At 43.7% G+C, this 22,829-nt stretch overlaps 1 protein-coding gene across 1 annotated transcript in view; it reads left to right on the top strand.

The window, feature by feature from the left end:
• LOC135528849 (pleckstrin homology domain-containing family O member 1-like) overlaps positions 1–16,864 on the top strand; it is a 45,024-nt gene extending 28,160 nt beyond the window's left edge. Inside the window, exons 3-6 of the mRNA XM_064957895.1 lie at positions 8,547–8,687; positions 9,766–9,870; positions 15,137–15,238; positions 15,514–16,864. Coding sequence (XP_064813967.1) covers positions 8,547–8,687; positions 9,766–9,870; positions 15,137–15,238; positions 15,514–16,302 — 1,137 coding nt within the window. The 3' untranslated portion in view covers positions 16,303–16,864. The remainder of the gene's footprint in view (positions 1–8,546; positions 8,688–9,765; positions 9,871–15,136; positions 15,239–15,513) is intronic.
• Positions 16,865–22,829: the final 5,965 nt, after the last annotated feature.

Here is a 22,829-nt window from a genome sequence, read left to right as displayed (position 1 = left end):
AACCCAACTGAAACAGTATTAATATATCTCCTGTCCTGACCACTAAACCCAACTGAAACAGTATTAATATATCTCCTGTCCTGACCACTAAACCCAACTGAAACAGTATTAATATATCTCCTGTCCTGACCACTAAACCCAACTGAAACAGTATTAATATATCTCCTGTCCTGACCACTAAACCCAACTGAAACAGTATTAATATATCTCCTGTCCTGACCACTAAACCCAACTGAAACAGTATTAATATACAGGTATCTCCTGCCCTGATCACTAAACCCAACTGAAACAGTATTAATATATCTCCTGCCCTGACCACTAAACCCAACTGAAACAGTATTAATATACAGGTATCTCCTGTTCTGATCACTAAACCCAACTGAAACAGTATTAATATATCTCCTGCCCTGATCACTAAACCCAACTGAAACAGTATTAATATATCTCCTGTCCTGACCACTAAACCCAACTGAAACAGTATTAATGTATCTCCTGCCCTGATCACTAAACCCAACTGAAACAGTATTAATATATCTCCTGTCCTGACCACTAAACCCAACTGAAACAGTATTAATATATCTCCTGCCCTGACCACTAAACCCAACTGAAACAGTATTAATATATCTCCTGTCCTGACCACTAAACCCATCTGAAACAGTATTAATATATCTCCTGTCCTGACCACTAAACCCAACTGAAACAGTATTAATATACAGGTATCTCCTGTCCTGACCACTAAACCCAACTGAAACAGTATTAATATATCTCCTGCCCTGATCACTAAACCCAACTGAAACAGTATTAATATACAGGTATCTCCTGCCCTGATCACTAAACCCAACTGAAACAGTATTAATATATCTCCTGCCCTGACCACTAAACCCAACTGAAACAGTATTAATATATCTCCTGCCCTGATCACTAAACCCAACTGAAACAGTATTAATATACAGGTATCTCCTGCCCTGATCACTAAACCCAACTGAAACAGTATTAATATATCTCCTGTCCTGACCACTAAACCCAACTGAAACAGTATTAATATATCTCCTGTCCTGACCACTAAACCCAACTGAAACAGTATTAATATATCTCCTGTCCTGACCACTAAACCCAACTGAAACAGTATTAATGTATCTCCTGCCCTGATCACTAAACCCAACTGAAACAGTATTAATATACAGGTATCTCCTGTCCTGACCACTAAACCCAACTGAAACAGTATTAATATACAGGTATCTCCTGTCCTGATCACTAAACCCAACTGAAACAGTATTAATATATCTCCTGTCCTGACCACTAAACCCAACTGAAACAGTATTAATATATCTCCTGTCCTGACCACTAAACCCAACTGAAACAGTATTAATATATCTCCTGTCCTGACCACTAAACCCAACTGAAACAGTATTAATATATCTCCTGTCCTGACCACTAAACCCAACTGAAACAGTATTAATATATCTCCTGTCCTGACCACTAAACCCAACTGAAACAGTATTAATGTATCTCCTGCCCTGATCACTAAACCCAACTGAAACAGTATTAATATACAGGTATCTCCTGTCCTGACCACTAAACCCAACTGAAACAGTATTAATATACAGGTATCTCCTGTCCTGACCACTAAACCCAACTGAAACAGTATTAATATATCTCCTGCCCTGATCACTAAAACCAACTGAAACAGTATTAATATATCTCCTGTTCTGACCACTAAACCCAACTGAAACAGTATTAATATATCTCCTGTCCTGACCACTAAACCCAACTGAAACAGTATTAATATATCTCCTGCCCTGATCACTAAACCCAACTGAAACAGTATTAATATACAGGTATCTCCTGTCCTGACCACTAAACCCAACTGAAACAGTATTAATATATCTCCTGCCCTGATCACTAAACCCAACTGAAACAGTATTAATATACAGGTATCTCCTGTCCTGACCACTAAACCCAACTGAAACAGTATTAATATACAGGTATCTCCTGTCCTGACCACTAAACCCAACTGAAACAGTATTAATATACAGGTATCTCCTGTCCTGACCACTAAACCCAACTGAAACAGTATTAATATATCTCCTGCCCTGATCACTAAACCCAACTGAAACAGTATTAATATACAGGTATCTCCTGTCCTGACCACTAAACCCAACTGAAACAGTATTAATATACAGGTATCTCCTGTCCTGACCACTAAACCCAACTGAAACAGTATTAATATATCTCCTGTCCTGACCACTAAACCCAACTGAAACAGTATCATGTGACACTCCCTCCTCTCTCCCATTCTATCCAGTAGGTTCAGACATTGCTGACTTGCAATATGCTGCCTTTGAGTTCTAAGAGTAACGATGTTGGCCTGACCACTGCGTTCTGGAGGCACCTCTGAGAGGGAAGAAGAGTGTAGAGTCAGTTGACTGGACTAGCGTTGGCATTGCCCTGCTGCCTATCTTGTCCTACTGTCACCCAGGTCCAGCCTTGCATCCAGCCATGCGTGTGTCCTACAGCTTCTGCACAGTTTGGTCAGTCTCTATCCTGCTCCACTAATGGAAATTGATTGCCACTTAGCGAGGGCCTAGTTGTGCTGAGCGGTCAAGTGACGTCAGCGCAGGTCCTGCTGTGCGCTGGGAACCAGTTGAGAGAGAGGCTTTCTGACAGTAAACCAACCAGGGTGGTGTTTGAGGCAAAGCACGGTCACACCATGTCTGGTCTTCTCCCTTCTGAAATCATACAGTGGACAGTACAGGGTGTCTCTCCACTCAACCACAGGAAGTCATAGAAGATGACAAGGTGACAGAGTCCTGTGACTTAAAGGTGTCAGAATGAATGTGACAAGATTTGCTTTTTCGTCAGTAGAAGAGAGAGGAAAGAACTGGTGTCTGCGGATAGACAGTATGGTGGATAGACAGTATGGTGGATAGACAGTGTGGTGGATAGACAGTGTTGTGGATAGACAGTATGGTGGATAGACAGTATGGTGGATAGACAGTATGGTGGATAGACAGTATGGTGGATAGACAGTGTGGTGGATAGACAGTATGGTGGATAGACAGTATGGTGGATAGACAGTGTGGTGGATAGACAGTATGGTGGATAGACAGTGTTGTGGATAGACAGTATGGTGGATAGACAGTATGGTGGATAGACAGTATGGTGGATAGACAGTGTGGTGGATAGACAGTATGGTGGATAGACAGTATGGTGGATAGACAGTGTGGTGGATAGACAGTATGGTGGATAGACAGTATGGTGGATAGACAGTATGGTGGATAGACAGTATGGTGGATTGACAGTGTGGTGGATAGACAGTGTGGTGGATAGACAGTATGGTGGATAGACAGTACGGTGGATAGACAGTACGGTGGATAGACAGTGTGGTGGATAGACAGTATGGTGGATAGACAGTGTTGTGGATAGACAGTATGGTGGATAGACAGTATGGTGGATAGACAGTATGGTGGATAGACAGTATGGTGGATAGACAGTGTGGTGGATAGACAGTATGGTGGATAGACAGTATGGTGGATAGACAGTGTGGTGGATAGACAGTATGGTGGATAGACAGTGTTATAGATAGACAGTATGGTGGATAGACAGTATGGTGGATAGACAGTATGGTGGATAGACAGTGTGGTGGATAGACAGTATGGTGGATAGACAGTATGGTGGATAGACAGTGTGGTGGATAGACAGTATGGTGGATAGACAGTATGGTGGATAGACAGTATGGTGGATAGACAGTATGGTGGATTGACAGTGTGGTGGATAGACAGTGTGGTGGATAGACAGTGTGGTGGATAGACAGTACGGTGGATAGACAGTACGGTGGATAGACAGTGTGGTGGATAGACAGTATGGTGGATAGACAGTGTTGTGGATAGACAGTACGGTGGATAGACAGTATGGTGGATAGACAGTGTGGTGGATAGACAGTATGGTGGATAGACAGTATGGTGGATAGACAGTGTTGTGGATAGACAGTATGGTGGATAGACAGTATGGTGGATAGACAGTATGGTGGATAGACAGTGTGGTGGATAGACAGTATGGTGGATAGACAGTATGGTGGATAGACAGTATGGTGGATAGACAGTATGGTGGATAGACAGTATGGTGGATAGACAGTATGGTGGATAGACAGTGTGGTGGATAGACAGTGTGGTGGATAGACAGTATGGTGGATAGACAGTGTGGTGGATAGACAGTATGGTGGATAGACAGTATGGTGGATAGACAGTGTGGTGGATAGACAGTGTGGTGGATAGACAGTATGATGCATACAGTCTGTGGTTATCAGTCCCAGACACTGTCACAGAGAAAGAGGAAGACAGACTCAAGTCTGGCTTTGTGGCTCTGAGCTCCAACATCACATTGGCTCAGGGCCAACCCCCTCCCTGATGAGGAGTGACAAAGTGTGTGTGTGTGGGGGGGGGGGGATTAAAACCAAAGTGAGTGTCAGCGCTGAGGGGGACATGTGTTGGGAGGGAGGGAGGTGGCCGAGGGTTATGATATCTCCAAAACCTTCTGTCGGGTGCCATCTACTCTTTCAATCCTAAACCCACAGCCCAACTCACTCACCCACCCAGGGCCATAACACATCTCCCAACAGCGGTGCCGTATAGCTGAAATCTAATCCTTTGTAAACACTTTAAATCACCCAAATGTATTATGTTTATGAAACAACCATTTCTGTTTTTGAATTGTTATTCCTGTCTGAAAGCACAAATAAGTATTCTTATAAACCCATTTTCTAAATACATGTATTAATCTTTTTCCTGACTGGATGTCTGACCATTAGTTTACCAGCTAGATAACGAACAGATATCTGCCTTGTCTCAATGCAAACAGGCCTTTTGATTGTTCTACGGCAGCGTTTCTCAAACTCGGTTCTCGGGAGCCCCAGGGCTGCACGTTTTAGTTTTTGCTCCTATTCAAGTGATCAAAGCTTGATGATTATTTATTTATTTATTATTATTTTTTTTTTCACCTTTATTTAACCAGGTAGGCTAGTTGAGAACAAGTTCTCATTTACAACTGCGACCTGGCCAAGATAAAGCATAGCAGTGTGAACAGACAACACAGAGTTACACATGGAGTAAACAATTAACAAGTCAATAACACAGTAGGAAAAAAAAGGGGAGTCTATATACAATGTGTGCTAAAGGCATGAGGAGGTAGGCGAATAATTACAATATTGCAGATTAACACTGGATTGATAAATGATCATGTACAGGTAGAGATATTGGTGTGCAAAAGAGCAGAAAAGTAAATAAATAAAAACTGGGGATGAGGTAGGTGAAAATGGGTGGGCTATTTACCGATAGACTATGTACAGCTGCAGCGATCGGTTAGCTGCTCAGATAGCTGATGTTTGAAGTTGGTGAGGGAGATAAAGGTCTCCAACTTCAGCGATTTTTGCAATTCGTTCCAGTCACAGGCAGCAGAGTACTGGAACGAAAGGCGGCCGAATGAGGTGTTGGCTTTAGGGATGATCAGTGAGATACACCTGCTGGAGTGCGTGCTACGGATGGGTGTTGCCATCGTGACCAGTGAACTGAGATAAGGCGGAGCTTTACCTAGCATGGCCTTGTAGACGACCTGGAGCCAGTGGGTCTTGCAACGAATATGTAGCGAGGGCCAGCCGACTAGAGCATACAAGTCGCAGTGGTGGGTAGTATAAGGTGCTTTAGTGACAAAACGGATGGCACTGTGATAAACTGCATCCAGTTTGCTGAGAAGAGTGTTGGAAGCAATTTTGTAGATGACATCGCCGAAGTCGAGGATCGGTAGGATAGTCAGTTTTACTAGGGTAAAAGTTGATTATTTGATCATCAATCAGCTGTGTAGTGTTAGGGCAGAAACCAAAACGTGCCCCCCTGGGGGTCCCCAGGACCCAGTTGGGGAAACCCTGCTCTAAGGAGTGTGTATGGCTCTACCAAGGTTCAGAAACCAAAACGTGCCCCCCTGGGGGTCCCCAGGACCCAGTTGGGGAAACCCTGTTCTAAGGAGTGTGTATGGCTCCACCAAGGTTCAGAAAACTAAAATCACGAGAGGCAGCGAGCGGTATGTTGACTCACTGAGGCACATTTATGTACGAAAGTTTAACAATATTTTAATTTAGTCTTTTGTACGCCCAATGAAACGTTTAACTTTATGGGGAGGATGGCTGTCATGCCGTCACACTGTCCCACGATAGACGGTCCCGTGGGGGTTGTGTCATAGGCCCACAGCTGTGCCCCATTTAGCAACTGGCTGCCCCGGACCTGAACTCACAGTGCCACCATGCCACCTGGGGAGGGTGAAGATGGTGACACTTTACTGGTGACCTCTTACAAACCTAGGGCCATATGAAATCTGTGATGCGGAGAAAGTGGACGGAATCACCGAATCCAGAGATTTAAACATAATTCAATGATGTTCAAACATTTATTGAACTTAGTAGGATAGAAATGAACAGACTGCATCAGTGATTCATATTTCTTGCAACTTCCTGAATAGGCAACGAGAAATCCCCCTGTCTGCGTATGTGAGGTGAGCACATCTACCTAGCGGTTAGCGATGATGCTAATGAAAACAGTCTTCTGGTAGATGGAAAGGCTTTCCCAAAAAACTTCTCAATTAAATGTTAACTACAAAGTAGCCTATTCTGACCTGGCAGAACGATTTAATTATTATTTCCATAAATCCAGTGGTTATTTGTTTAGCAAACTCTACCATCATATGTGTGCTACAAACACACTAAACAACAGCCTCTTGCTAGGTGTACACTTGAATTAAAGGGTAACAATATCCATAAATCTAAATCTAATCTTCTCAAATTTTTCCCAGACCTCATAAGTGGTCTCCTGGTGTGGTTTTAGCATTGTTGTGGACAGACACAAAGCCGTGTCTGACCTTAATCCAATTAGCTGTTGTGTTGTCACTGGGTGCTGCCTGTTCAGTCTATTGCCTTTGTCCTGGGATGTGTTTGGTGGTGGGGGGGGGGGGGGGACGTCAGATTAATAACACAAGTTATTAACAACCCGGAACATGAGGGAGTTTGTGTCTAGGAAGGGTTTGGGGTTGGGGCTTATTGTGCACATTGTGATTAGTCCAGCATGTTCCGGACCGGTTGTGTCCTTCAAGAATTGATGGCCTCCTGCCCTATCTGCGCCCTGCAGCATTATTGGATGACTGCCTTTGTTTCTATTTTAGTGACTTCGTGCCTGCTTGCTCCGCCTTTACACCATACAGCCTCACACATCACATGGGGGACATCCTTTGTATCTCTCTCACAGTTTTCAGGGACACAGAATACACTATTACAGTTCATACAGTTCATTCTGTTGAAGTTGACATCTGTATTGGAGTCTTAGCTTTCTGTTCAACATCTCCATCTATCTACTGTGTCTATCTGAAACATCTCCATCTATCTATTGTCTATCTGAAACATCTCCATCTATCTATTGTCTATCTGAAACATCTCCATCTATCTATTGTCTATCTGAAACATCTCCATCTATCTATTGTCTATCTGAAACATCTCCATCTATCTACTGTGTCTATCTGAAACATCTCCATCTATCTACTGTGTCTATCTGAAACATCTCCATCTATCTATTGTCTATCTGAAACATCTCCATCTATCTATTGTCTATCTGAAACATCTCCATCTATCTACTGTGTCTATCTGAAACATCTCCATCTATCTATTGTCTATCTGAAACATCTCCATCTATCTATTGTCTATCTGAAACATCTCCATCTATCTATTGTCTATCTGAAACATCTCCATCTATCTACTGTGTCTATCTGAAACATCTCCATCTATCTATTGTCTATCTGAAACATCTCCATCTATCTATTGTCTATCTGAAACATCTTCATCTATCTACTGTGTCTATCTGAAACCTCTCCATCTGTCTATTGTCTATCTGAAACATTTCCATCTATCCACTGTGTCTATCTGAAACATCTCCATCTATCTATTGTCTATCTGAAACATCTTCATCTATCTATTGTCTATCTGAAACATTTCCATCTATCTACTGTGTCTATCTGAAACATCTCCATCTATCTATTGTCTATCTGAAACATTTCCATCTATCTACTGTGTCTATCTGAAACATCTCCATCTCTCCATTGTGTCTATCTGGAACATCTCAATCTGTCTATTGTGTCTATCTGAAACATCTTCTATTGTGTCTATCTGAAACATCTGTCCATTGTGTCTATCTGAAACATCTCCATCTGTCCATTTTGTCTATCTGAAACATCTCTATCTGTCTATTGTGTCTATCTGAAAAATCTCCATCTGTCCATTGTGTATATCTGAAACATCTGTCTATTGTGTCATCTGAAACATCTGTCTATTGTGTCATCTGAAACATCTGTCCATTGTGTCTACCTGAAACACCTGTCTATTGTGTCTATCTGAAGCATCTGTCTATTGTGTCTATCTGAAACATCGCCATCTGTCCATTGTGTCTATCTGAAACATCTGTCCATTGTGTCTATCTCAAACATCTGAAACATCTGTCCATTGTGTCTATCTGCAGGTGAAGGATGAGAAGAAGATCCAGGAGGTGGTTGACCTGACGGATTACGAGCGTTCTGAGGAGCTCCGCAAGGCCAAGAGCCGCAGCAAGAAGAACCACAGCAAGTTCACCCTGCTGCGCTCCAGAACCCCAGGCAACACGGTGGGTCCACAGGAAGTGTCCACAAGAACCCAGATCTAGAACCTTGGAAAGAGCAAACCTGTACCTCAAAGTACTGTACCACAATAGCAACACAATCAATACTTACATCTTAAACTCACTGTTGAGATGAGTTTCACGGTACTGTAGCCAGACATTAACATAGTCAGATCAGTCACAGCAGCCAGATTGATTGACAGGCTGATTGACACTCGCCTGACTCGGCTCGCCAGACGGAGCCACCACCCTGTACACCCTGTCCTTGGTCATTAGCCATGATCCCCTTTGACTCTACTTAGCTCCTCCCACCTCTGTCTCTGCCCAGAGACACTGTCCTCCCTCCCTCTGTCTGTTCCCTCCCTCCCCTGTTCCCTCCCTCCTTCTGTTCCCTCCCTTTCACAGGGACATTGTGTTCCAGACTCGCCACACCTCCAACTCCTACACCCAGTATATGATCACCAACGCTGATGGACAGACTAACTGGAGAAACAGAGTGAAAGTGTCAAATTCCCAATGCTTGTAGACCATTTGAAATCTGACAGTTTGCCAGTCCAGTTCACCTTTGAAACATGGAAAGGCTCTTCTGGTGAGGCAGTGATAAAGGTGCATTGACTTCCGTTCCAGTACTCCATTACTCATACCCATCCCTAACACACACATACACTCACAAAGAGGCGCACACACACTCATACACACGCAGACATACACCATCTGCAGGATCTCCCAGAACCCTCAGAGCAGCAGGAGGATAGGGTATCATGTTGGGTTGTCAGGGGAGGAAGCTTGTGTTTCAGCACACAGACAGACACAGACTGAGAGAGATTCTCAGAGTCTCCACACAGCTGCAGTTTCCTGTAGCCTCAGTGGGAGAAAGAGCACCATATGGTCATATCTGTGTGTGAATGTGTGCGTGAGTGATATGGGTTTCTGGAATGGTACCTATATGAAAGGTATCCCTTACAGATGGTTGACTGAGAAATATGCATGTTAGGATTTTCAACGCTCCCTTCATGCTCAGTTACACAATATTGTGCAAGGCCCTGGCTTCTTACATTCCCTGTCTCTTGTTTGTGTCTGTCAGGTCCCAAACCTGGTGTTCCTGGCTGTTAGTCCAGAGGAGAAGGAGTCCTGGATAAACGCCTTAAATGGAGCAATCACCAGATCCAAGAACAGCATCCTGGATGAGGTGAGGCACACCTCCACTCTCCTTCTCCTCTCTCTCTCTCTTATAAACAACACTTCATCAGTCACATGGCCAATTGCAAGAGGATATCTTACTGAAAGCACTTTTGAGGAATGGAATCCATGTATAAAGTGCTTCAGAAATAGAAGGAACTGTTATAGTATCTTACATTCTATCTTAAACTGGTTTCCTGATGAGGGCATTTTCTGGGTTTCAGTCTAGTGTAGTGTAGATGAAATGACCTCTATAAAGAAGAGAGACAGGTGGTGACAGCTGTGACAGTCTTCTAGCTGAGGCAGCTGATCAAAGGATTCCTCTCTGTTTGGGGATGATGGGATGGATCCTTCATCCCTCCTTCTCACTGCAGGTCAATCGCCCTGATGACATCAATAGACAGGCGGTAGGGGAGCAGCTTGATGTGAAATAACATGTACACACACTAAAACACACATATACATACACACACACACACACTTCTGAGCTTTTATGCACTTAACGCATCGTGTCAACACCACCCTTATATAAGGCCACAACACACACATTTCACATAGTCCCCAACACACACACACATGGATGGACACATGCACACACACACTGATGAACGAAAGCACACCCACCCAAGCACACACACACACACACACACGGACCCTATCACACAGCTATAGATGGCCCAAACTGTACAGGTCCCTATCACACAGCTATAGATGGCCCAAACTGTACAGGTCCCTATCACACAGCTATAGATGGCCCAAACTGTACAGGTCCCTATCACACAGCTATAGATGGCCCAAACTGTACAGGTCCCTATCACACAGCTATAGATGGCCCAAACTGTACAGGTCCCTATCACACAGCTATAGATGGCCCAAACTGTACAGGTCCCTATCACACAGCTATAGATGGCCCAAACTGTACAGGTCCCTATCACACAGCTATAGATGGCCCAAACTGTACAGGTCCCTATCACACAGCTATAGATGGCCCAAACTGTACAGGTCCCTATCACACAGCTATAGATGGCCCAAACTGTACAGGTCCCTATCACACAGCTATAGATGGCCCAAACTGTACAGGTCCCTATCACACAGCTATAGATGGCCCAAACTGTACAGGTCCCTATCACACAGCTATAGATGGCCCAAACTGTACAGGTCCCTATCACACAGCTATAGATGGCCCAAACTGTACAGGTCCCTATCACACAGCTATAGATGGCCCAAACTGTACAGGTCCCTATCACACAGCTATAGATGGCCCAAACTGTACAGGTCCTTATCACACAGCTATAGATGGCCCAAACTGTACAGGTCCCTATCACACAGCTATAGATGGGAGAAGCAGAAGCACTCTCACAATGACTATCCAAACCATGTCATCACTGTTAAAGAAACAGAACGAATAAAACATTGAGCTACTTTCACATAAAATAAAATACATTTAGAGGACGACTGGTCAGGCGTGTGGATGGACTCGGAACAACAGCACCAGCACTGTGAGAGATATCAATTACCTCCAGGGCTCCAGTGTCTCTGCTGCTCAATGGCCTGATGACATCAGAGATGGGATTCACTCTTTCACCAGGATGGTGTTTCATTGCTCTCGACTGTAGGGTTATCGCAGGTGGAGTCCTACATGATGGTACACACGTATTGTAGATCTATGTTGATAAACCTGCATTGAATTGCAATGCAACATTGGTTGAAAGTGTTTAATACACATAATGTATGTGTATAAAAGCAAACCTAGCGCCCTTAAATACACCCTTATTTTAATTTTAATTTTAGTTGAACCTTTATTTAACTAGGCAAGTCAGTTAAGAACAAATTCTTATTTACAATGACGGCCTAGGAACAGTGGATTAACTGCCTTGTTCAGGGCCATTTATACTGAACATAGTACCCTGACAAGACAGTCACATGATTGGATGGCGTTTTAAAACATCCTCAAAAATTCTATTCAATCTGTGGATTCCTCCTGGTTGGCTGTATCACATAGAAATACTAGATTGACTCCAGAATATTGTTTTACAATAGATTAACTAGATACATGTTGACAATTGGATGTGGGACAATTGCTGATCCAAGGTTTTTGTCAAAGGATGATGGATAAATACATCTGGTTGAGTTTGGGTTTAGTCATTGGTTGTCATGTCAGAAAGAAGGCAGGTAATAGCTGTAACTGCATACATTACATGATTATGGAGCGACAAGCTTACAAAATAACACAACAGTATGTTTAGCAGAACATAAAAGTTGCACCCATCATATAATCACCATTTAAACCCACTCTGTGTTATGTCCAACACCGAGATGGATAAAGTTGGCAAACACCGGAGATGGATAATGTTGACAAACACCCGAGGTGGATAATGTAGGCAAACACCCGAGATGGATAATGTTGGCAAACACCCGAGATGGATAATGTTGGCAAACACCCGAGATGGATAATGTTGGCAAACACCGGAGATGGATAATGTTGGCAAACACCGGAGATGGATAATGTTGGCAAACACCTGAGATGGATAATGTTGTCAAACACAGGAGATGGATAATGTTGGCAAACACCGGAGATGGATCATGTTGGCAAACACCGGAGATGGATAATGTTGGCAAACACCCAAGATGGATAATTTCGGCAAACACCGAGATGGATAATGTAGGCAAACACCGAGATGGATAATGTTGGCAAACACCGGAGATTGATAATGTTGGCAAACACCGGAGATGGATAATGTTGGCAAACACCGAGATGGATAATGTTGACAAACACCCGAGATGGATAATGTTGGCAAACACCGGAGATGGATAATGTTGGAAAACACCAAGATGGATAATGTTGTCAAACACCGGAGATAGATAATGTAGGCAAACACCTGAGATTGATAATGGATAATGTAGGCAAACCCCCGGGATGGATAATGTTGGTAAACACCTGAGATGGATAATGTTGGCAAACATACGAGGTGGATAATGTTGGCAAACACCTGAGATGGATAATGTTGGCAAGCAAATTAATTTCATCTTTATTTAACTAGGCAAATCAGTTAAGAACATTTGTTTATTTTTTTATTTTACCTTTATTTTACCAGGTAGGCCAGTTGAGAACAAGTTCTCATTTACAATTGCGACCTGGCCAAGATAAAGCAAAGCAGTGTGACACAAACAACAACACAGAGTTATACATGGAATAAACAAATGCACAGTCAATAACACAATAGAAAAAATCTATACACAGTGTATGCAAATGTAGTAAGATTAGAGAGGTAAGGCAATAAATAGGCCGTAGTGGTGAAATAATTACAATTTAGCAATTAAACACTGGAGTGATAGATGTGCAGAAGATGAATGTGCAAGTACAGATACTGGGGTGCAAAGGAGCACAAATAAACAACAATATGGGGATGCGGTAGTTGGATGGGCTATTTACAGATGGGCTGTGTACAGGTGCAATGATCTGTGAGCTGCTCTGACAGCTGATGCTTAAAGTTAGTGAGGGAGATTTGAGTCTCCAGCTTCAGTGATTTTTGAAATTCGTTCCAGTCATTGGCAGTACAGAACTGGGAGTTTATTTACAATGACGGCCTACACCGGCCAAATCCGGACGACGCTGGGCCAATTGTGCACCGCCCTATGGGACTCTCAATCACAGCTGGTTGTGATGCAGCCTGGATAGCTAACCTAGTGCTCTTAACTACACACATATGCTGGTCATCTCCATCTTTTCTCGTTCCACCTGATAATGTAATGGTTTAAAGCTTTCAGATCCAATTGACAATTATGACATTGATATTAGACATAAAATCCCAGCGGATAAAATATGACATGTTGCTTAGTCCCACTAGCCAGTGAATAAACTACACTCCAGCTGAACTCACTTCATCAGTGGAGACGGTGTTATCACTAGTTAACAGTGCAGACGTGTTGGTCATCAGTGTAGCTATATGTTAGCTATAGGTTAGCTATAGGTTAGCTATAGGTTAGCTATAGGGCTGAACTCACTTCATCAGTGGAGACGGTGTTATCACCAGATGACAGTGCAGACGTGTTGGTCATCAGTGTAGCTATAGGTTAGCTATAGGTTAGCTATAGGTTAGCTATAGGTTAGCTATAGGGCTGAACTCACTTCATCAGTGGAGACGGTGTTATCACCAGATGACAGTGCAGACGTGTTGGTCATCAGTGTAGCTATAGGTTAGCTATAGGTTAGCTATAGGTTAGCTATAGGTTAGCTATAGGGCTGAACTCACTTCATCAGTGGAGACGGTGTTATCACCAGATGACAGTGCAGACGTGTTGGTCATCAGTGTAGCTATAGGTTAGCTATAGGTTAGCTATAGGTTAGCTATAGGTTAGCTATAGGTTAGCTATAGGGCTGAACTCACTTCATCAGTGGAGACGGTGTTATCACCAGATGACAGTGCAGACGTGTTGGTCATCAGTGTAGCTATAGGTTAGCTATAGGTTAGCTATAGGTTAGCTATAGGTTAGCTATAGGGCTGAACTCACTTCATCAGTGGAGACGGTGTTATCACCAGATGACAGTGCAGACGTGTTGGTCATCAGTGTAGCTATAGGTTAGCTATAGGTTAGCTATAGGTTAGCTATAGGGCTGAACTCACTTCATCAGTGGAGACAGTGTTATCACTAGTTAACAGTGCAGATGTTTTGGTTGTCAGTGTAGCTATAGGTTAGCTATAGGTTATCTATAGGTTAGTAGCCTGTTTCCCAAGGCCTTATGCAAATTGTTGTGGCCCATTTGGCCCAGTGAATCTCATGTCTGTAGATAATCAATCCATGATTAGGTCTATAATACTGATCAATAAACTACCCAACCCACTCCGACACAAACACAGCCCTCAGGCTAATGTGAAAGCATGTCAATCCCCTCACTCCACATGTGACTGTTCCATTATCTCTCTCCCTCTCTCTCTCTCTCTCTCTTGCTCCCTCTATTTCTCCTTTATCTTCCTCTCTCTCCTTTATCTCTCTCCCTCTCTCTCTCTCTCTCTCTCGCCCCCTCTATTTCTCCTTTATCTTCCTCTCTCTCCTTTATCTCTCTCCCTCTCTCTCTCTCTCTCTCTCTCGCTCCCTCTATTTTCCTTTATCTTCCTCTCTCTCCTTTATCTCTCTCTCTCTCTCTCTCTCTCTCTCTCTCTCTCTCTCTCTCTCTCTCTCTCTCTCTCGCTCTCTATTTCTCCTTTATCTTCCTCTCTCCTTTATCTCTCTCCCTCTCTCTCTTTCATCTTTCTTTTTTTCTTGCTTTCTTTCAGGTCATGGTTGAGGATGAAAATCTTCTGTCCCATCTCACACGGGACAGGGCTAAGATCCCTCACACACGGCGCCTGCCTACACGAGGACACATCATGGCTGTGGTAGGTATCCTGCTTCTCCTGGCATTTCTTGTCTTAGCCCTCCATATTACCACAACGGCTGGTTGGAGACAATTCCAACTCTGTCAATTGAGCTTTAATTCAATGAGTCAGTTGGACATAGTGATGATCAAACTACTTTCAACTGGAATTTTTCATTAGTTTAATCCAATTAATTTCCTAACTTAACCAAATCACAATGGGCCTTACCCTGATATCAGTGTTTCTTACGGTGTCTAATATCACTAACAGACTGTTTCTCCTTGCTCCGTATCCAGGCCTCCACTTCTACCTCTGACGGCATGTTGACCCTTGACCTGATCCAGGAGGAGGACAGCCCCAGCACAGACGGCCAGGACACCTGTGACAAGAGCTTCCGGGCCAACCTGGACAAATCCACTCAGCTCGACTGCCTCAGGTCCAAAACAGAGGGTGCCATCAGTAGCATCTGTCTAACGCCTCCCACAGAGGTCACTGGGAAGTCCCAAAGCCTGCCGCGCGTTACCGGGGTCACCTGGGACGATAAACAGCAACTTCAGAGCCCGATGGGGAAGTCCTGCACTCCTCAGCCAGGCAAGAGGCTCACACCGGCCGAGAAAAGCCGCTGCGCCTCCATGGACGAGATCCTCTCACACTCCGGGACGCAGGCCACCAAACCCAGGACATCCATCCCCCGCTCTGCCACCTCTGCCCCCCCGGGCAACCTGCCACCCATCAGCCAGCTGCAGGACCTAATCGCTCAGAAGCTGGAGAGAACTCAGGAGCTGCTGATGCAGGTGCAGGGGGCGAAGGGGGAGGAGGTGGAGCGGGGGAAGGGGAAAGGGAAGGACTCGCCAGGTTCCAAGGGCTCCAAGGGTTCCTCGGACGGGGCCCGGGCGGAGGCAGAGAGGCTGCTGAAGGAGGCAGCATCCACATGGGGTCAAGCCAAGGATGTTCTAGAGGAGGTGAAGGAGCTGAGGGCGCTCTACCGTCAGCTGGACTCGCTGCCCACCACCCCTGCCTCCCTCTCACCCCTCACACCCTCCAACAGTGGCAAGCAGACTGACTACAGGAAGAGCATGATGTGACCGTCAGAGAACTCAACACAGACTGGACTATGAATCCCTGAGCAAAAAAACAACTCAACATGCAAAGCCACAATATTGTTAAATATGTCTGTTTCTCTCCTTCTGTGTTCTGTCACTTTATTGATGCTGTGACAAAGTGAGGGCATACAGTTGCCCAACGACGTCCCCTTTTCTTGACCACTGTGCCCTTACATGTCTGCTTGATGAAGGGTGTGAGGGGCAAAGGGAAGGGGCCAATCTAGGGACTCAGGTACATGTTGGCCAGGGAGTCTCTCTGTATTGACATGCTGATGAAAGACCTTGTGATACTGCAGTGTCGGGTGTTGTTTTCCTCTGCGTTGGTTGTCAAAGAGGGAATGTTGCAAGGTTTGGGCGGGGAATCAGAAGGGCTCTGCTCTCCAGGGACAGACACACAGTGGTTGAGGATGACTCAGATTACAGGAAGGGAAACATGGTGTCCAGACCAGCCCGTATGTTGGGAATGTCAATGTTTTCCTTTTTCTGTTACACAACACACTGGAAGGTTGGTCTGAGCCAGATTCCCAACGACCACCACTCTAAAACCAACAGCAGCCCACCGTACAGTACAGCATTCTCCCTCCTCCCTCTGCTGCTCTGGGAATGGAGCTCAGTGGACTCCTCATCTCTGCTGGTCCATTATGATTCACAGGGACGAGGGGAACCAGTTCACATAGTCAGAACTCACTGGCGTTCCATAGGGTGTTTCTGTCTGTTCCATGAGCCATATGATACAGTCAAAATGGAGGACGTCTGTCTGGGTTGTGTTGTTACTAGATGGTACATACTAGGAAAGGGCTGTTCCTTTCCTGTAGGCCGACAGCCAGTTGTCTTCAGCCAGTTGCCACTGCAGCCATTGATTCTCATGCTGCTCTAGAGCCATGGAGCCGGGATGGCGTCTGTGTGTGTCTGGTGTGAGTGGTGATGATCATGCTACTGTAGAGCCATGGAGCCGGGATGGCGTCTGTGTGTGTCTGGTGTGAGTGGTGATTATCATGCTACTGTAGAGCCATGGAGCCGGGATGGCGTCTGTGTGTGTCTGGTGGGAGTGGTGATTATCATGCTACTGTAGAGCCATGGAGCCGGGATGGCGTCTGTGTGTGTCTGGTGTGAGTGGTGTTTATCATGCTACTGTAGAGCCATGGAGCCGGGATGGCGTCTGTGTGTGTCTGGTGTGAGTGGTGATTATCATACTACTGTAGAGCCATGGAGCCGGGATGGCGTCTGTGTGTGTCTGGTGTGAGTGGTGATTATCATGCTACTGTAGAGCCATGGAGCCGGGATGGCGTCTGTGTGTGTCTGGTGTGAGTGGTGATGATCATGCTACCGTAGAGCCATGGAGCCGGGATGGCGTCTGTGTGTGTCTGGTATGAGTGGGAGGCATGACATAGAGGTCAGATGCAGTATTGAGGAGAGGAACCACTTGTAAGTGATTTGCTAAAATAGTAATAATAACAGAATTGCACTATAAGGCTGTAAATATGTAAAACAAGAGGATGAAACTGGTGGAAACTGGAGAGAACAGATGTGTCTAATGTGGCTTTTCATTCTGTTCTACATATTTGTGAGGACAATCTAGTGTTTCTAGAAACATACAGGCTGCATCGTTCCAACGCCTTGATACCTAAGACAGTCACTCAACTCGCTACTCTATGAAAATCTGAGCTTCTCAAAGGTACAATGTGTGTAAACAATGCTGTTGATGAATGCATCCCTCCGGCTAGCTAACAGTGATGCTAATGCTTGACCTCTGACCTCCCTGTCCTACTTAAGGACTTATGGGGTTTATGGCAGAGAAGAGAGCTATGCAACGTAGCACGAACACACACAACCACAATGAGAGAGAGAGAGAGAGAGAAGCGGCCGATGGACTCGCCTGATCAAACATCCAGTGCGTCTCTCCAGAGCACCCCGCCTTGTTTTATAGTCAGTAGCTACATATGTTATGTGTTTGCACAGTGCTGTGGAAATGGTTCGCTCTGGACTGTCAGACAGACAACAAAAACAGTGTTATGATTATGTTGTTATCATTGTTTGTGTTTTTTATTTGTTTAAAATGCTTTTGTAGGATGATTTAAGGCACGCTTTAGAGAAGAAATGGCCGGGGCATTCTAGAACGTTCAGGCTCTTAGAATGCTCAACTGGAAACTCTGCATATTGTAGTGTTACTCTGTTTGTTCAACCAACAACCACAACCCAATAACAGAAGTCAAAAATCATTAACGTTGAAGTTGGATATGGACATAAAAGAGGGTGAGGTGAGAAAGGTATGTTAGAAAGAACACAACAGGAAACATTTAACTGAGTAGGCCATAAACAATATTTTTACTAGTACGTCTATTATTGTTGTTGTTATTTCGTTTTATCTGGGATGAAGTACTATATTGTGTGAGGCTGAACACAAAACCTGACTATGTGCAATCCTGAAAACATTGATATGACCGCCGATGCACTGTACATACTCGGAGCAGTTTGAATCATCTCAAAGGATGTTGCTGTATTTTCTTATTGCGTTGCATTATGATGGAGACGGAAGTGGCTTTGCTTTGCACTGAAGTTCATCACTTCTGGACTGTCAAAGTACTTGAGACATAACCACTTGTGCAATTATAACAATCAGCCTAATTCAGACAACCAGTGTTCCACATTGAATGTTTGCTTTTTAAAGTCAAAACCTAGCCTGAGAATTGTAATAAAATGATTTTTGTATGTCCATTCAGAAGAATACCCTACTGGAATATAGGGCTGGTTTTCATAGGAAATGCTGAGGTAGGAAGTGATTGATCCAAGCATTGTTTTTATGGCAGCAATAATACCATCTTCAAGCTATGCCAAAGATAATATGGCTGTACAAGGAAATAAAACTATTCCCATTGAAATACTTTGATAATGTAAATAAGGATGTTTCATATTTTCTAGTTGACAATGTGAATGTCAGCCTACTTGTTCTGACAACCATACCACATGTTGTGTGAAATGCTTGGTCACACCAACTCCAACCTTAATAATCCATCAAACACCAAGTCAATTTACCCTCTTCTACAGCTGGCAATGCATTCTGGGATATAATAATAATATAATATATGCCATTTGGCAGACAGTTTTTATGTATGGGTGGCCCCTGGAATCGAACCCTCAGGTATGGCAGTACAAGCAGCATGCTCTACCACCTGAGCCATACAGGACCAGGATACAGGATCTGTGGCCACAAGTTGTGAAATCCAGCCAATATTGGCAACACATGGTCACACACAAACGCATAACATTCAATCATGACTGTTTTCTTATTTCTGTAAGGTGAAATGTCTTCCTTCGTTTTATGTATGACATGTTATGTTGTCATATTTTCAGTTTCCATTCCAATTTTGTTCACCAAATGTGGGTCTGGCACCAAAACAGCCTTAAATACCAAGAGGAATAGAGGAAAGTTACTCAGCAACTACAATGATTGTCCCCCAGCTATTTACAACACCATAATTCTTGTGCATTATGGATGAGATGAAGATTGTACCATAGGAATACAATAGCAGAGTATGAGCTAGGTGGATTACTAGATGGGAATGGAGAAGGCATTGTACAGACTCAAGAGGTTTAAATCCTGCTCCCTCAGGGTTCCATTTTAATAAATTGTGCTAAACAAAAGAAATGGAGGATTGACTTTCTATTCATTTTTGACCAAATCTGTTCAAGAGCATTTGAAACTTCACTCACACTCTCTGCCAGTCTGTAGAAACTGTATGTACATGCACACACACACACACACACACACACACACACGCACACACACACACACACAAACAGGAATGATTCCATGCATGTGTGTACCTCACACCATGTGGCGGGAGCTGCCTGCTAGTCCGACACAGACAGAGAGCTGGGCCTACAGCATAATGGACTGTGTGTTATCATCCTCCTGTGTTGTCACTACTAAAGACAGTACAGAGATGATGACACCTCCTTAAAACTGGGTGAGAGATCCTGACAGTGATTTTCAATGAGACACAAAAATACACCACAGAAATGAAGAAGCCAGAACACAGCTGAGAGAAGTCTACTGTGAGAATAGAATACATCCAATGCACACTTAAATATGCATAAATATTACCGTCTTTCTCTCGCTCTGCCTCTCTCTCTCTCTCTTTCTGTATTTTGTTCTCTCTCTCTCATTCTCTTGCTCTCTCTCTGTCTCTCTTTCTCAACACTCGCGCACTCTCTGTCTCTCATGCTCTCTCTCTCGCTGTCTCTCTCTTTCTCTCTGTCTCTCTCTCTCGCTGTCTCTCTCTCTTTCTCTCGCTGTCTCTCTCTTTCTCTCTGTCTCTCCCTCGCTGTCTCTCTCTTTCTCTCTCTGTCTCTGTCTCTCTCTCTCTCTCTCTCTCGCTGTCTCTCTCTCTTTCTCTCTCTGTCTCTCTCTTTCTCTCTGTCTCTCTCTCTCTGTCTCTGTCTCTCTCTCTCTCTCTCTCTCTCTCTCTCTCTCTCTCCCTCGCTGTCTCTCTCTTTCTCTCTCTGTCTCTGTCTCTCTCTCTCTCTCTCTCTCTCTCTCGGTCTGTGGAGATCCTGACACTCCATCGGGCAGAATCCCTCCCAGAGGGCAGCAGGCCCCTGTGGCCTCCACGCCAAGCCCTGCTCATTAAACACATGAGAGAGGTCCCTCTGCCACCTCAAATTAGGACTGACGCTGCTCTGCTCCATGACTAACTACAGTCACACTTCAGATGTCAACACTTCATCCAACAGCGCAACAGACAAGAAGAAGCTTGCTGTCACCATGAGTCTAATGGGTGTATATGATTTTATAAGCGACACTCTGCATTGACTTACACATTGAGGAAGAAAAGCATCTCATGGTCACCTCAAGCATCATTGAGGTATTTGTTGAGCACACGTGTTACCGTCATTGTAGGCCGTCATTGTAAATAAGAATTTGTTCTTAACCTCTCTGGGATATTCGGGAGGGTAGCGTCCCACCCCGCCAACAGCCTGTGAAAGTGCAGGGCGCCAAATTCAAAACAACAAAAATCTCAGAATTAAAATTCCTCAAGCATACAAGTATTTTACACCATTTTAAAGATAAAATTCTCGTTAATCCAGCCACAGTGTCTGATTTCAAAAGGTTTTACAGCGAAAGCACCACAAATGATTATGTTAGGTCACCACCAAGTCACAGAAAAGCACAGCCATTTATCCAGCCAAAGAGAGGAGTCACAAAAAGCAGAAATATAGATAAAATGAATCACTAACCTTTGATGATCTTCATCAGATGACACTCATAGAACTTCATGTTACACAATACATGTATGTTTTGTTCGATAAAGTGCATATTTATATCCAAAAATCTCATTTTACATTGGCGTGTAATGTTCAGTAGTTCCAAAACATGCGGTGATTTTGCAGAGAGCCACATCAATTTACAGAAATACTCATAATAAACATTGATAAAAGATACAACTATCATGCATGAAATTATAGATACACTACTCCTTAATGCAATCGCTGTGTCAGATTTCAAATAAACATACCATGCAATAATCTGAGTACGGCGCTCAGAGACCAAAACAGCCAAAGAGATATCCGCCATGTTGTGGAGTCAACATTAGTCAGAAATAGCATTATAAATATTCACTTACCGTTGATGATCTTCATCAGAATGCACTCCCAGGAATCCCAGTTCCACAATAAATGTTTGATTTGTTCGATAAAGTTCATATCAAATCCAAACGCGCATGCAAATCCAGCCGAAAGGTCGGACGAAAAATCCAAAAAGTTATATTACAGGTCGTAGAAACATGTCAAACAAAGTATAGAATCAATCTTTAGGATGTTTTTATCAGAAATCTTCAATAATGGTCCAACCGGAAAATTCCTTTGTCTGTAGAAAAGCAAGCTAACTTTCACATGACTGTGCGTCACGAGCTTGTGGCAATCTGCCAGACACCTGGCTCAATCCCCTCTCATTCGGCCCCCCTTCACAGTAGAAGCATCAAACAAAGTTCTAAAGATAGTTGGCATTTAGTGGAAGCCTGAGGAAGTGCAATATGACCGATATCCCACTGTATCTTCGATAGGCTATGAGTTGAAAACCTACAAACCTCAGATTTCCCACTTCCTGGTTGGATTTTTCTCAGGTTTTCCCCTGCCATATGAGTTCTGTTATACTCATAGACATCATTCAAACAGTTTTAGAAACTTCAGTGTTTCCTATCCAAATATATATGCATATATATTATATTATATGCATATTCTTGCTTTTATGGCTGAGTAGCAGGCAGTTTACTCTGGGCACCTTATTCATCCAAGCTACTCAATACTGCCCCCCAGTCACCAAGAAGTTAATTAACTGACTTGCCTAGTTAAATAAAAGTTCAATAAAAAATATATATATATTGAAAAAATATATATCAACTCAGCAAAAAAAAAGAAACGTCCTCTCACTGTCAACTGTGTTTATTTTCAGCAAACTTAACATGTGTAAATATTTGTATGAACATAACCAGATTCAACAACTGAGACAT

This window comes from Oncorhynchus masou, unplaced genomic scaffold, assembly GCF_036934945.1.
Source record: "Oncorhynchus masou masou isolate Uvic2021 unplaced genomic scaffold, UVic_Omas_1.1 unplaced_scaffold_1048, whole genome shotgun sequence".
Classification (NCBI taxonomy): domain Eukaryota; kingdom Metazoa; phylum Chordata; class Actinopteri; order Salmoniformes; family Salmonidae; genus Oncorhynchus; species Oncorhynchus masou.
Note: the sequence above shows the minus strand (reverse complement) of the source record. Positions and strands in the feature narration are given on the sequence as shown.